This window comes from Panonychus citri, unplaced genomic scaffold (genome assembly GCF_014898815.1).
Source record: "Panonychus citri isolate SS breed McGregor unplaced genomic scaffold, ASM1489881v1 Contig00049, whole genome shotgun sequence".
NCBI lineage: Eukaryota > Metazoa > Arthropoda > Arachnida > Trombidiformes > Tetranychidae > Panonychus > Panonychus citri.
Window position 1 is genome coordinate 1,593,915 of NW_026515454.1, and position 15,849 is coordinate 1,609,763.

The 15,849-nt window shown below is 34.5% G+C and overlaps 2 protein-coding genes across 2 annotated transcripts; one reads left to right on the forward strand and one right to left on the reverse strand.

Moving 5' to 3' along the window:
• Positions 1-3,930: 3,930 nt before the first annotated feature.
• On the reverse strand, positions 3,931-5,585 carry LOC128385411 (eukaryotic translation initiation factor 3 subunit I-like). The gene is made up of 4 exons (XM_053344273.1): positions 5,428-5,585; positions 5,126-5,279; positions 4,543-5,033; positions 3,931-4,472 (listed from the first exon to the last, which is right to left on the reverse strand). The coding sequence occupies exons 1-4, from the start codon at positions 5,428-5,430 to the stop codon at positions 4,134-4,136; spliced, it is 987 nt and encodes a 328-aa protein (XP_053200248.1). The 5' UTR covers positions 5,431-5,585; the 3' UTR covers positions 3,931-4,133.
• Positions 5,586-13,733: 8,148 nt separating this feature from the next.
• LOC128385579 (Golgi phosphoprotein 3 homolog sauron-like) lies at positions 13,734-15,729 on the forward strand. The gene is made up of 3 exons (XM_053344459.1): positions 13,734-14,435; positions 14,690-14,933; positions 15,055-15,729. The coding sequence occupies exons 1-3, from the start codon at positions 14,229-14,231 to the stop codon at positions 15,477-15,479; spliced, it is 876 nt and encodes a 291-aa protein (XP_053200434.1). The 5' UTR covers positions 13,734-14,228; the 3' UTR covers positions 15,480-15,729.
• The last annotated feature ends 120 nt before the right edge of the window (positions 15,730-15,849 follow it).

Sequence of the window (15,849 nt, forward strand, 5' to 3'; positions counted from 1 at the left end):
ATTATTATTTCCTTTTGTACTTTTATTTGCTTCGTTTTCTTTTTTCTTCTTCGATTTCAACTTGGATTTTAGGTCCAGGGTTGGGCTCAGTTTCTGTGTTACAAAACCAGGCCCATCATCGTCTTAACGCTTTCGTGCAAGGTGAATGAGCTTCTGTGCAAAAGTCTCTCCCTTAACGGAACATCTTCCATAATCATCTTCATTTGCATCTTCTCACCCTCTCCCTCCTTCAACTAAATCATCATCATCATCATCTCTCTCTCTTTCTCTATCATCATTATCATCCATAGTGTACCTTTTTTTTACTCTGTTCATCGTAATCATCACTATCCAAATGCCGGATGTTGATGGAAAAAATTTTCGGTCATTTTTATTACTCTTCAATTCATTTTCCGCTAATAAAACAATTAAATTGCAAACACTAACGATGTAATTAACTGATAGGATTCAATGATTTATGTATTTGAATGAATGTTAATGGCTAAGAGATAATGAAACAAACAATAAGTTCAATATTAAATATTAATACAAACTGAATATTGATACAGTATCAGAATCTAATTGTAACAATCAAATTACGATTATAATGTAAATTGACTAACATTTAAGAAGATGAAGATTAATAATAATAAGATGGGAGATGAAAATTTTACATAGAAATCAACAATTTACCTAATGTAAGGTGTGTCCCTATTGTTACCTGAGTTTTTTCATTTGTATCTAACGGAAAATAATATCAAAAAAAGAGACCTAACCTACTACCTGTACTTATATGTACCGTTGGTGACCGACTAACCCAAACTTTATATTGTTATAATCAAGTTAATCATGAAGAGCACAAGTAATATAACATAAAAAAGCAACAATTTAGCTCCTTTGGATGATTAATAAAAACTGTTCACCAATAATGTGACAAGAAATCAAATCAACTTATGCTGGGAACATAAACTTTCAATAAGACGGACACAAAACTATTTGGCCTACATTTTGACCTAACGGTGATGAGTCTAATGATTGACCTTAGACGAGAAGCATTTGAATATGACAATAATGATAATAACTAAATCTCAAAGTGGGTGAGGTTACAATTGATGGCGAAATTGTAAAGTGAGAAATCACCTTATCCCACCGACTCCTTAGCCACCACCTTATCCACCTTAACCACCACCACCACCATCGCTAGTTACACAATCAAATTGATCAATTGTCTTCAATTTCCTCACTTTTACTTTTATCAACATCGATTTCTCCCTCTCTCAATGATGAAAAAGATGAGGATCAAGAGGAAGATGCAAAAAAGTGAAAGTTTCATCTCATCTTTTGTCGAAGAAAAAAAAACTTTCTTTTACTTTTCTCCTCTTCTTCTCTCTCTTTCTTCTATTCTTCTTCTTATTTATCATCCTCATCATCTACGAAAAGATGAAAAGATTCCCCTAACACCCATAACAATAGTTCATTACTTCCCCTCTCATCTTTATCATCCTCTCCCTCTCTCTCTCTCCTACTTACCTGACCCTCTACCCTCAATACCTTTGGGATATTTATGGATTCGTTTTTATTTCGAAATCAATAAATACCTTTAGACATGAGAACGGGATTTTATCAGAAGAGGAGGAGGAGGAGGTGATGATGATGAAGATGGAGAGGGAAAGGTAGGGAAAGTTTTCCATGGCGTGGGAGAATCTTTGAAAGAAAAGAAAATGTTTTCTCTCTTTTCTATTTCTTGATCTTCTTTTCTTTACTCTCGATTGCTAAACCACTTTACAGAAAAAGGTTCTAGAACTCGAGGTTCCTTTTGTATTCGATCAACATTGTTACTCTCATTCTCTCTCTCTCTAATATATTGTCATCATAATTTCGTAGACAAAAATAACGATCAATATCTGATTCGAGTCTTTATCCTCCTTTGCTTTCCCTCCGCCACTCTCACTACCAAGAACCATTGCTACTTCATTACGTAACTAATTCTTGGATAATATTGTTATGATTTACTGATTATCAAACTTACCTGTCTTTTAATTGTACTCTCAGTGATACGATTCAATTTGGATGCTTAATTTTTGTTTGATTTGATTGAAGCAATTTGTGTGCAATCAATGATGAAAGGCTTTTAAATCTCATCTTAATCTGATTGCTCAAGATGATTGGAAAAGTTTTTGGTCCAATTATTTAAAATAAATTGTTGCTTTTTGGATTATTTAATATTGTTAGTGATTTTTAGGTTAGTTTAACTGTTAAATAGTTAAATTAAATTGTGTATTGACACAGAATCGTTTATAATGTTTACGTTGATTATTTACAATTTGGTGTAACTGTTGAAAGGAAGTGATTTTCACAATGATAAGAAAAGGACCTCACCTTAAATATCAATGATTCTTAACCAATGAAGATAAACGTTTACCTTTATCATCCTCATCATCTTCATCTTAATATTTCTTAGGTAATTCATTCATAGAAATCTTTGCTCCTTGAAAAATTGAAGGTAACATATTAATACATAGACGAAACTCAAGAAACTGTACATTTGGTCTCCGTGGGTGAGGCTCTTTTCAAGAGAAAGAAGATAAAGAAGAAGAAGAAGAAGAAGATGATGATGATGATGGAGAAAAAAACTAAGGCGTATTTTAGCTCGAAGGTTAAGGTGATTCTAACGGAGACTTTGGGGTGGTAAATGATGAAGAAGATGATAAAGGGACACACAATTTATATTCGAATATAAGAAGATAAAGTTCACTTTCGCTTTGTTATCATCTAAAAGAAAAGTGGGTTGAATGTTCTCTTTCTTTTTCCCCCTTGTCTTCTTCTTCATATTCTCTCTCTCTCTCTCTCTTTCTTTCTTAACTTTTTCTTTTCTTTCGCTCGAATATTATTATTGGGCAATAGTTAAAGGCCAACTTCCGTCCAAGATATTACTGTATATTGTTTAGCATATGTCACCTTTACCTGTGTGTATAAATATCCACCGGTGGGGTGGATGAAAAGGGAAGGAGGAGAGGGAGAGGGTTGAAGGAAGATGAATCCGCTATGATGATAAGAAACGGGATCCAAAATGACTTTCGACTCAAATTATTCCTGTTATCGATTGAAAATATTTTCAATCAATATCGATGAATAACATTTTCTATTAGAACTTTTTTTTTATAATAGAAAACAAAAAGTTCCATTTCTAAAATTGGAACAAATTGTTTGCGAGAAAGCAAAAATTGTACACAGAAAATTATATTGTAAATGTAATAAGAATGTTTCTCTCAAATTGTTGAATAGAATTGAGAAAGTAAAGAAAGAGAAAGAGAGAGAGAGAGAGAGAGAGAGAGAGAGCAGAGAAAGACACAAAGAATGACCAGTGGTCATGGAGAGTTTATTAACTCATAGGGTTGATTTTTTACTTTGTCTTCTTGTCAATTACTAGTTGATCATCATTCCTTGTGTATCTCTCGTCCAAAAGGGTGACACACACAACATAATTGTCAAGAAGAAAAAGTAAAAAATCAACTGGATTATCTAAGGTAACATTCAGTTGATTTTTCAATGAAAAATCAGCGGGAGTTAAACTGTCATCTCGACGATGGGTCTCAGTCAGGGTTCTGCTTTCAATTGATGACAAGATGATTTTTCAGCACATAGAAAGAGAGAGAGATACACAGGTAAGGGTTTTCTCTTTAAATTAATTTTATCATCTTCTTCATTATCTTTGAAATCTTCTCTCTATTTCTCTGTGATGAAATGCGATCATATCAAAGTTTTTCTCTTCAATTTTCTTACCTTTATCCATCATCACCTGTCATTGTTTGCAAGTTGATGATGAGACATTTTGATTTTTGTTTATGCTTCATTGTGAATCTTTTGTAATTTTAAAGGTTTCATGATCGGTTGATTGTTCTGGTGATTGGAAGGGTAATATTATTAATAGATCAGTTGTTAATGGTTATATTTTTTTTGTCTGGGGGTGGGTTTTAATGGGTATTGTTATTGTTGGACAAAAGATTATGACTTAAAAATGAGTTGTTCTTTTTTTAAATTAAGAACAATTTATTTTTTGTCAATCATGGAAATAGTAAACATGACCAAAAGTGTTTTGATTGGTGTTAATTGTGTGTAAGTTTTTGTTTTTCTTTTCGCTTCTCTTGCTGATTTTAAACGTCCATATGGAAATCAAAGTAGGACTGGTCAAAGTTTTGGACACGAACGTAACCATCTTCTCCTCCACTGGCATAACTTTTACCGTCTGGATGGAAGGCTAAAGAGTTGATGGGACCGAAATGACCTTTAACACGAGCAAATTCCTCTTCGAAGATCAAATGGAAAAATCTGGCCTCAAATTTTCCCGCTCGAGCGGCGGTTGTTGTGACGTCCATTGCTTCTTGACCACCACCAACAACAACATGATCACGAATTGGAGAAATTGCTGCAGAATTAACTGGACGTTCAGTCCTGTAAGTTTTAAGATGTTCTAATGTTTCTGTATCAAATATCTGTAAAAGAGAGTGAAATTTAAACAAAAGTTAGTGGAATCAGAGTGACAATCAAATCAGGATAATTTACCTTAGATGTTGTATCCTTACTAGCGGTAATTAACATGGTTTGATCATTATTGTATTGCATGTCATTAATTTGTCCCCGGTGTACTTCAGGAACTTCTTGTAAGGAAGATGTAGTTGTCCTAAGATCCCATTTAATAATAGTACCATTTTCGTGACCAGTGATGATACTTTCATCCAAAGGTCCCCACAAAGCTGCTGTAGGCTTAGAAACACCCATATCAGCGATAGAGAAAACATATGAGTTACCTTTAAATTGATCTGGATCATTTATATCGAGAATTCTTAATTGAGAAGGTAAATTCATAGTTTTATCGGTAGTGAAGAAAATCTGTTTTCCAGAATTAGAGAAACCAACAACACGAATACCATTTTTAGAAGCAAATTTGCTCAATACTTTTCCATACTCTAAATCCCAAAGATTAAGACTATTGTCTCCAGAACCGGTGACAACTTTAGTAGAATCCCAATTACAATCAATAGTCCAGACGACACCTATTACAAGAAGAGACGAGGAAACAAAAATACAAAATGAAGATTAAGAAAAAATTCACAGAAACAATTAAAGAATCAATGGAAAAACTCACCAGCGTGTCCATCTAATGTACCAAGTCTTTCACCATTAACAGAATACCAAACATTTGGATTAGCATCTTTGGCACAACTAAACAATAAATCACCATCATGATTATATTTGATTTGTGTGATAGCTCTCTCATGTCCCTGTAAAGCTAAAGGTTTCTATAAAAAAAAAGAAAAAAAAATCAAACGAATTAAATTGAAGACAAAAAATCAAAAAAGAAAAACAAAACTCAAAATCCCAAAGCAACACAACAAAATTTTACCACAAAAATACAAATAAACTAAACACAACAAACAGACAACTTACCATTTCTAAAGGTAGCAAAGTAATCAAAGCACTTGAATAAACAAAGAAAATAAATTAATTGGAAAAATCTAATTGATTTAAATTAATTAAGAATTAAGATAAATACAAGAGAAGAAAAAATTTTCGGATTAATGTGTTGGCTGAATTTCCGATAACTCACGAGGTAAGACAATCGATATATCGAAGTATCGGATCCAAATTCGAATTTGATCCAATTGATATTCGATCGTTTCTTTCCCTTACCTGTGTCGCCATCTGTTCGAGATGTTTTCTTCTTTTCTAAGTTTACTCAATTACGATCAGTCTCTTCTTACCTCTTACTCTGTCGTGTGAATAATTGTGAATAATTGTGAAAATTGTGAATAATTAAGCAACAACAGTCAAAAGTAGGATGGAAAAAAAATCAATAGTAAAAAGTGCTCCGAAGGTTGAAAAAAAGAAAGTGATTGTGGTAAAAATGATGGGAGAGGATGATTGGGTGAATGGTTTAAAAATCAAAGCCAAATTAAGGCAAGCCTGCCTTGACTCTGGAGTCTTATACAAACTCTATCATGGATATAACTGTGCCAAGATTCATGTCGAATCAGGAAAACTAACATCAATTCTAAGAAGTATCAATAAACTTCCTAAACTTCAATATCATGTTCAGGAGGAAAGAAAACCATTGATTAAGATACTACTGAGGAAGGTTGGTAACATAGATCAAGACACACTGTTGGTGAGAATTAAAATGATAACAAATGGCTGGACAAGGAAGAGAATATCATTCGTAACATCTTTCCCGAAATGAAATAACCTCGGTCATCATGGAAATAAGTGAAGAATGCAGAGAACAACTGGAAGGAAAAGAGCCAATGGTGGTACTGGATGGAGAGAAGCTGAAATCTCTGATCACTTCAGAATTAGATACTGTGATATATGTGCCAATTTTAACCATAGTAGAGGAAATTGCAAAGCCAATACCAGATGCTGCTTCTGCAGTGAAAAGCACTTACATAGCAAGTGCAATAAAAAATCCAATTCTGATTTATGGCTTTGTCCCTCTTGCAACAGCAGGGGTCATTCCTTCTTCTATTATGACTGCTCAATCTTTCAACGAGAACTTGTTAAAAGATTAGAACGCATAAGTTATAACTATACAAATATTATAATTGAAACGAGAAACCTTATTTAAAACGAAACAACTTGAAATGAAATTACCACTTTGTGAAATCCTCTTGAAGAAACAACTTGATAACTAAGTGAAACTAATGTAATTTCATTTCTTCTCTATTAACCTCCACCCTATCACCCAAACCTCTATTTAGAATGGCTCCGACAAAGAAAACAAAGAAGACAGTTGAAACTATCGAATACAGTGAGGCAGATAACACTGATGACATCGACCAAGAAACAATAATCAAGTTCTTGGAAGAGATTAAAAATGGTACTACCGAATTAACGGTTGAACAACTGGCCGAGGATGAACGAGAACAATTTAAACGCTGCCTACTTGAAGCTTATAAATCAAATAGTGAACCCAAATTGCTATCCTACATCAAAATGTTAGAAAGTGACTCGCTGATTTCTGAAATATCCAATCCGCCGAATAAAACAAGTGGTGAATCAAAAAATGAAATCAATATTCGATACAACAATAAGTGGAAAATCCCGATAAACTGGAAGAACGTCGAAGACATACAACTGAATCCGATACTATTAGTATACTCGACCAAAAATGGAGTTAAAGAAACTGGAATGGCAACAAAAATTCGTGTGGGACAATTTCTACAAGAATCTGAATTACAAGTTAAAGAAGTAATAAACATTCAATCGTCAAGGAATTGCAAGATACTACTCACCAACATCAAAGCAAGAGAAATCTTACAGGAAGCGATTCACAAGAATCAATGGCCAGAAAACATCTTGATGGAAACTAGTAAACCAGCGTTGGTCGATCCATGTATCACATTTGACATCGATTTGATTGGTGAAAAGACGGAAATGGATTGGAACGATTGGTTGGTAAAATTGAGAAAATGGAATGAATGCCTTGATTCCAAGATTAAACTTGTTTACAGTAAGAGAATGAACAACAAAGCGAAGATTATACTGCAAACTGAATCAAAAATTAGAACGCTCATCGACAATCACCCTCAAAAAGGTACAATCTCGATTGCGTGGGGACGGATTCCGTTCTATGATTCGATAGGGATTAATATTTGCCATAACTGTCATCGATATGGCCATAAGCAAGCGAATTGCAAAATGCTCATTACCTGCAGATACTGTACCAAACCGCATCGATCAGCCTCATGTGAAATCATCAGAGATCGAAATGGAAGTGTAATCCCTGCAACGGTGTTGAGGACATCATTCACTTTCCTTCGATTGTCCAAAATTTGAAGAACAAGTAAAATGGAATTGAACAAGATTAATCACTCGTACACCTACCTGGTACTCAACCGTCAAGATCAATAACAATTCAACCTTTACTCAATCAACCTTAGATGGAGCCACTTTATTTATCAGACTTGATCATGACTTGAAATCATTAGCTTTCTTTTTTATCTTTTGTCTCTGTTTACATCCAACTACCTAATTAGTGTATTTACTTCAGTCGATTAAACATCTTTTACATCTTTCAAAATTAAAGTATCATTGATTTAAAATTACTATAAATTAATCTATTTTCAAGAACTAAAAGTGATAATGGAAGTAATTAAAAGAGAAACAGCCACATCTTCACTAATGGTGAATGAAATGAAAATGGATTGCAACTCGCTGGTGGAGAAAGAAAAAGAGATTATGTGGCTCAATAGAGAACCTGGAGAGACGATTGTTTACCTTTACTCTGAGAATGATGAAAACCTCTCGGAACCAACGCTAAAAATAATGCTATGGAACCTAAATGATTTGGAAAAAGAATGGGTTAAAAGTGTAACCAAATTGACCGAGGAAAATGGAAATGTGATTTACTTCATTAGAATGACAACCGAAGCCAGGAATAAATTGGCAAAGAAGAGTGACCTGTATATCCACTTTTGTGATCGTATGCTACCGGCCTTTGATCTCGTTGGAAGAAAGATAAGAGCCCTGACGAAGAATCTACACAAAGGCAACAAAGGACGAATGATAATAGCCAATCTGATGAAGGAATGCATGGCCTCAAACATAGAGTTTATCTGGAATCCTTGACAAATTATGAAGAGGACATTGGAGCGTATGTTTATGAACAAGTGATCAAAGGTGGCGTGAGTGGCGATCGCTTCTCGCTATCGATTAATTGAATCAATTGATTGCGATTGATTACACATGTCAGATCATCTACATAACCGACTATCTGACCAATTACAACACTTATAGTTAATCAATTCTTAAGTCCTTCCTTCTTCTCCATTTCCATCCCTCTTTCAACTCACATTATATTCAAGTATTAACTAATCAATTAACCAGTAGAAACTTGTGCTTATTATAAATTGGTGTAACATTTCTCGTTTATCAAATTACATTTACCTATCAATTCGTCGACACTGACTAATCATTCTGACTCATCAAATTCAAGGTAAATATTAATAACAATGCTAAAATTATGACAAACACTCTGATGATTACCTCATTGTTTAATTTTTTACTCTTTCAGGTCAAACATGATGAACGATAGATTGAGATGCAAAGATACCCCAAAAGCGAATGAAGGTGATAGATTTGTTGCAACTCTTCCGTTCACTCAATTGTCCAATGCAGTGGTGATTTGTAACTCTCCTGATGAAGCAAAAATGGCAGAGGATCAACTTAGAAGAAGTGAATTTGCTAATGTTTGGACTAAAAGGACGACAATTGAAAGGATGGAAGCTGTCATAAAACTAAAAGTTAAAGAAGATTCTTTGAAAATTTCGAAAGATGCTCCTCGAATACGATTGGTGGAAGCCAACGATGGCAATAAGGTTAACAACTGGCACTAAACCGGCCTTTACCATCACACACAACCTAGTTAATAGCCCAGTAATTGGACCTCATTATGATCTTTTAACAACGGGAGATTTCTACTTCGAAAGATTGGAGGTCATCAAAGTTGAACAACAAGAACTTGGTCTTCATAAAATAACCTTCACCTTTGACAACATCAAGCAAATGGAAGAAAGAAATTGGACCATAAAACTAAAAGCCATTGATTACTTTCTGGCTGATTCAATCGACATCGAGCAGTGCAGTAGATGCTATAAAATGATGACGGGAGAGGAATTTAGAAACCATTACAATTGTGGACCATCAAGATGCTCCGTCTGCCTTGAACCTCAATGTGTTTATGAGACCTTTTGTCAAAGCGAACCACTCTGTCCTTTATGCTTATCTCAAACAAAGTGAGATACTCCACCCAGCCAATTGCTATCCGAGATGTCTTTGTTGACTATGATACAAAACGCGATGGTAGATGTTGAGTTCGAATATCAAGATAAGATCAAATTACAACTACTTCCCCCGTTGTTTACAATTGCGAATTGCCTCTGTAATAAAGGAGGAACCAAAATGAGGTTCCTTTCTCTTATACTGAATTACCCTCAATTACATCTCTTTCCTTGCTCACTCAAACCATCAAGAATAAAACCTTCGAACAATCACCTTGTATCTCAGATATCGAACAACCTTTGTCAAGTGAAAACAACTAATTGTAACCTTAACCTTAAACGTCCCTATCTCTAAATAAAATGTTTTACTCTTCAGAATCGATTAGTTTTGTTTTATCAAGTGAAGAATTGACAATGATTGAAGTTAGAGGACCAGTTGCTGACCTTCATGACCTGAACTCGCTAAAAGGCGTATGGCAGAGAATGGACGATGGTTTTGTAAGCCTGATCTTCGGTATTGGTATGGACACTGATTTGTCATTGGTACTAATGGAAACTTTGAATGTTCTAATGGAAAAAGGCTTCAGCCTAGAGGTCATCAACTGGGAACAAATCAGGCTGGACGAAGTTGAAATGGACTTCAATTACTTACCAGTTGTACTTGAAAGCTTTTACTCTTGAAAACAAAGAAAATTGTTTGTGAAAAGTAAAGAAGATTGTAAACTCATCAACTTGAAAAGAAAAGAGGATCAGGATGACAAACGGGTGGTCAAAAAACAAAAACCGGAAATCGACGACGAGTAAACCACAAGTTAGAAACGGTTTGCAGTTTGTTGCTCTCAGAACTCAATCAGAGTTAATAAAATGTAAACATATAAATATGTAACAGTGGAAGTTAAATAAAATAAAAAACAATGGAAATAACTTTAATTTGTGTCAATTTATTACGAAAACAAAGAACATCCTCTTCTTGAATAAATTAAGTGAATTAGAGGCGATAATCATGGCATCGGAGGATTGTGACTCTAATCATTCGACACACAGAATAAGAGGAAATCAAACCTCTCTCACCATTCCCAAATCGTGGAGAATAATCAAACATAGCTTATACTGTGAAAGAATAATTATCTCATTCCTCAAAAAAGGAAACTGTCTGATATGTGTTGTTGGAGTCTACAGATCACCTAGAGATCAAAAAACTTGTAGACAATTGATTGAACTCGTTGAACGTTATGACAAGGAGATACCGATGTTCATCATGGGAGATCTTAACATTGAATCATCATTATGGTCGGAAAACCCCAGAAAAAGAAACAATCTACCGGCCGCACTGGTAAAACAATTAGAAGATACGCTACTATCAAAAGGCTTTGTGTCACTAATGGACAAGGAAGAATCAACAAGGGTAATCAATGAAGGAAGAGGTTCGGTCATTGATGTTATCTTAACAAATTCGAAGGTTAAAACAAAGAGACCCTTTTATGTTGATATGGTCAATCTGGATCACAGAATAATTGGGACGAAGGTTGTGATTGGTTACAAAGCAGCGAGAATGATGAAATATGAAACGAGAGTACCTATTTATTCTGATCTCTTGGTAAAATGTGAAAATACAGAGCAGATGATTCATAACATAATGCACTTATCCATACCGATTGGGGCCAGAAGGAAAGAAAGTGGAAACAGAAGAACGAGAAGAACCAGGAGAAAGATGAAAATGCTGGTATCGAATATGAACAGTGAAGCCGAGATACGAAAAGCTCTTCTGCGTCTAGATATGAGCAAAAACAGGTCTCTTCGAATGAACAAAATACAAGATTATGACATCGATACATTACACAAGTTGCTGAAAAGAATGAAAATAAACCAAGACATCGAACTAACGCAACCCGTAAGTGGGAAAATGTGGTTAATGAAGAGGTTTAAAAAGAAAGATTGGACGAAGAGGAATGAGGTGTACAATGGCCTGTCTGACGAGGAACTGGATGAGATAAGCAAAATGAAATTCACCAAAAGCTCTGGATGGGCTGATGCATTCACCATTAGACGTTGGAACCACTGCTGGAGGAAACATAGGCAGGAGATAATAGAAGTAATTAATGGTATCTTTAAAGAAGGTATCATACCAAGAGAATTACTGATAAGTGGTGGGACCCTGATACCTAAACCAAATGGAGACTTTAGAACAGTGAGGACGCAAAATTTCCTGAGTAAAATAATCGATAAGATATTAACGACGAGAATCAGTCACTGGATTAAAGGAAAAGTGAACCTGGACAACCAATTTGCGTACAATGAAAAAGACAGAATTGATCTAATGATTAAACTCTACGAAAATTTCAGCAACTACAGATATTGCATCTGCTTGGATATCACAAAAGCTTTCGACAGGATTGACAGGGAAGCCTTCCTAATCAGGTTGGAAGGAATTGATCGACAAACCAGGATGCTGACCAGAGAATTTACCACCCGAAGAGAAATCAGAATTCATCAGGATGGCAATTTGATAGTTAAACCTGACCCGGAAGGACTTCAGGGCCTATCACTTGGTCCTTTACTCTTCATAATAGGTCTTGATTCGACTATGAATTGGCTAAACAGAAAAGTTTATCAACAATTGGTATTGGCCTTCGCGGACGACATTGTAGTGTTAACGAATAACGAAAAAGAAACACTGGAAGAAATTAAGGCATCACTTGCGTTGATAAATCTCGAAGTTAATAGTTCCAAAACAAAGAGGATTGACCTTGGAAGTAACAGGAATCCTGAGCTCCTAGGGTACAAATTAACCTTATACAAAGATGAAGCAACTATTATTAGCGAAAGCTGCAGGAAAAACTCATTGAATGAACAACAACTCAAAATATTTAAAGATTTGAGACTACAAACCATCAGAACACTCTATCATTCTTATCTTAACCATGTGATGAACCATTTAGGACTTAGTCCTTGGTATCGTAATAATCTCTATGAATACAAGGTTAACTCGTATCTAGTTATTGGAAGAAAAATAACCAATCGACTAACTAATCAGGAAAATTGACATCAGGATGGTTTGACTTCATACACAATTTACCAAATCCAGCTACACACTACATGACAACAGTTTTGTACAAACTGTTGGAACACAATGTATCAGAGTCGAACTTCCCGATAATGAACTGGAACAAATTAAGAGAAGTTAAAGAATCTGTTTTGGGAAAACGAGATACCGTCAGAGACCTCACCAGTGAGCAAAACACGCTTATCATAAAATGGGCAAAGAGCATCTGCGTCAGACTGGTTGACGAACATTCACTATCGGGACTCATTATATGAAGGAAAATTCAAGACAATGATGGAAAGAACACTTCCTCGAATCTTGATGGAAAAGATAAGAATGTTCACAACGATAATCATAGGCTGGAAACTGAATTGGGAAACTGAAGAAAGAATAATGAGAATAATTGAAATGACTGGAAAGAACTTTGCCAGATCAGTCTAAGTGATTGCGAGGAAGAAGCTGTTGAGGTCATCGTCAGACCAATACTCACAAAACTTAAAATTAAAACGAAAATCAAGGAGATTCTCGAACAACAAGAGGAGCTTATTTTCAAAGAGAGAGGAAACTCAATAATAAAAATGATCTATGGGACGAAGAAAAACCTGAAAGGAAGCCAAAGGAGGTTTTATGAGAAAAAATTAATGAAACAACTAATATTTATCAAAATAAACATCGGTGCACTTTCGCATAATTGCGGTATGGAAATGACGATTAAGCACTTGAAAAATTGTAAAGATTGGAGACCAGAAGGAGGTTGGAAGATGACAAACAATCAAAAAAAGTGTAAACAAATAAAAGTCAAATCGAACTGGTGTTTGAAACCATAAAAGCCGAAAACAGCTCGCAGAGACTAGGGAGTCGACTCTCAATGGGAGAGCCATCGCCGAAGGTGATGGGAGCCGCTGTTAAGTCAGCCAAGTTAACAAAATGTCGCAATTAAATCTCTTTCTTTCTCTGTGTCTTCCCAATTGTGAGAGGTTTAAATTTCTTCTTGTCTCTCTTTCTCTTTCTCTTTCATCTTACCTCATATTTATTAGTCTTTTTGGCTTCAACGATGAAAATTATGTTGACAAAATAAACTCTCTCACTTGTCTAAATGCTCACCTAGAAATGTCTCCCTCTGTTTGTCGCAATCAATTTAAAAAAATACTTTGTTTTCTTTTAATTTGTTAATCAATTTGTCGTTTTCTCCCGTAGGCCAAATACCATTTTTTTTTTGTTTTCTTGGCTTTTCGGTCTTTACCTTTAACTGACTGTGTGAATCATCATCGACAATTATCCTCACAACATTTGACCAGTTTTCTTGGTTCCATTGTTTTCATATTCTCTTCATATTATTGTTATCACTTGACCTCCTCTCTCTCTCTCTCTTTCTCTCTCTCTCTCTCCTCCTCCTCTTTCCCTTTCTATTTAAACACATACACATACATATGAATAGAAACGAAGGTCTTGTTCAGAGAAGAGTTACCCAAGGGTGTAATTCAAATACTACAAAGCCTATTAATGAATTTAAGGATGGTACAGATGGTGATGTTGGAAAACAATCAAAATGTGATGATGACAATGATGTTGATTCAAAGGATACTAGATTAACGTTGATGGAGGAAGTATTACTTTTAGGATTGAAAGATAAAGAGGTGAGACAGATAAACATCAGAAATGATGATGAACAAGAAGATGAAATAATTATAAATGTACTGGTGTTTATTGTTTATTTATCTTCTTCTTCTCAATTGTATCTTCTCTACATATCATATTTATTTCTATTTCTATCTATTTTATATAACTAATTATATGCTTCTTCTTTCTCATTCTTCATCTTCATCTTCTCTCTCTTTCTTTCTTTCTTTCTTTTCCTTTTCTGTTCTCTTTCTACCTTTTCTTCATTTAGGGGTATACGTCATTTTGGAACGATTGTATATCCACTGGATTAAGAGGATGTATTCTTATCGAATTGGCACTTCGCGGTAGAATAGAACTCGAAAAGGCTGGTATGAGACGTAGAGGTTTATTGTCAAGAAAATTAATTGTTAAAAATCCAAATGCAACAGGAGATGTGCTATTAGACGAGGCATTAAAGCACATAAAAGACACACAACCAGAAACACTACAAAGCTGGATTGACTATTTAAGTGGTTAGTATTTAATTTCTCTGGAAAAATGTAATGATATTACTATTATTTATTATCTATTTTATTCATATTATCTTGTAATTGTTTTTACTTTTCTTTTTTGTTTTCTTTCTTGTTTTTTAAGGTGAAACCTGGAATCCACTTAGGTTAAAATATCAATTGAAGAATGTTAGAGAACGTATAGCTAAAAATCTTGTGGAAAAAGGAGTTTTAACCACAGAGAAACAAAATTTCCTACTCTTTGATATGACCACTCATCCATTGGTTGATTCCGGAATGAAATCTAAGTTGATTAAAAAAGTACAAGATGCCGTCCTAAGTAAATGGGTTAACGATCCACATCGTATGGATAAAAGACTATTAGCTCTAATTATATTGGCCCATGCATCGGACGTTTTGGAAAATGCTTTCGTCTCACTTTCCGATGATGATTATGAAATTGCCATGAGAAGAGTCCGTGAACTATTAGACCTCGATATGGAAAATGAATCTATGAAACCAGGTTCCAATGAGACTATGTGGGCTATATTTGCTACATTTGTTAAATAACTATATAAACATTTCCACCCGATTCACCCAGAAAAGAGCCATAAACAATTTAATTAACAACAACAACAACAACAACAACAATATAAAACACAAAAAGCACCAAAAAAAAAACTAAAATTCAACTTTTTTTTTCTCTCTCTCTCTCTCTTTCCTTCAAGAGTTAAATATACAAATTACATTGACTAATATTGATGAAGAAAAAAGAAAAAAAAAACCTAAAAAAGAAAAAACAATCACTTCACCATCTCTATCAATTGTTTCTATTTTAAATAATTTTTATTCTAATTGAACAAGGTTAATATTCGTTAATAATTGATTGGTTTTTCAATTGTTCTCGTTACATTTAATTTGTTTGTTTTTCTTTAAAAAT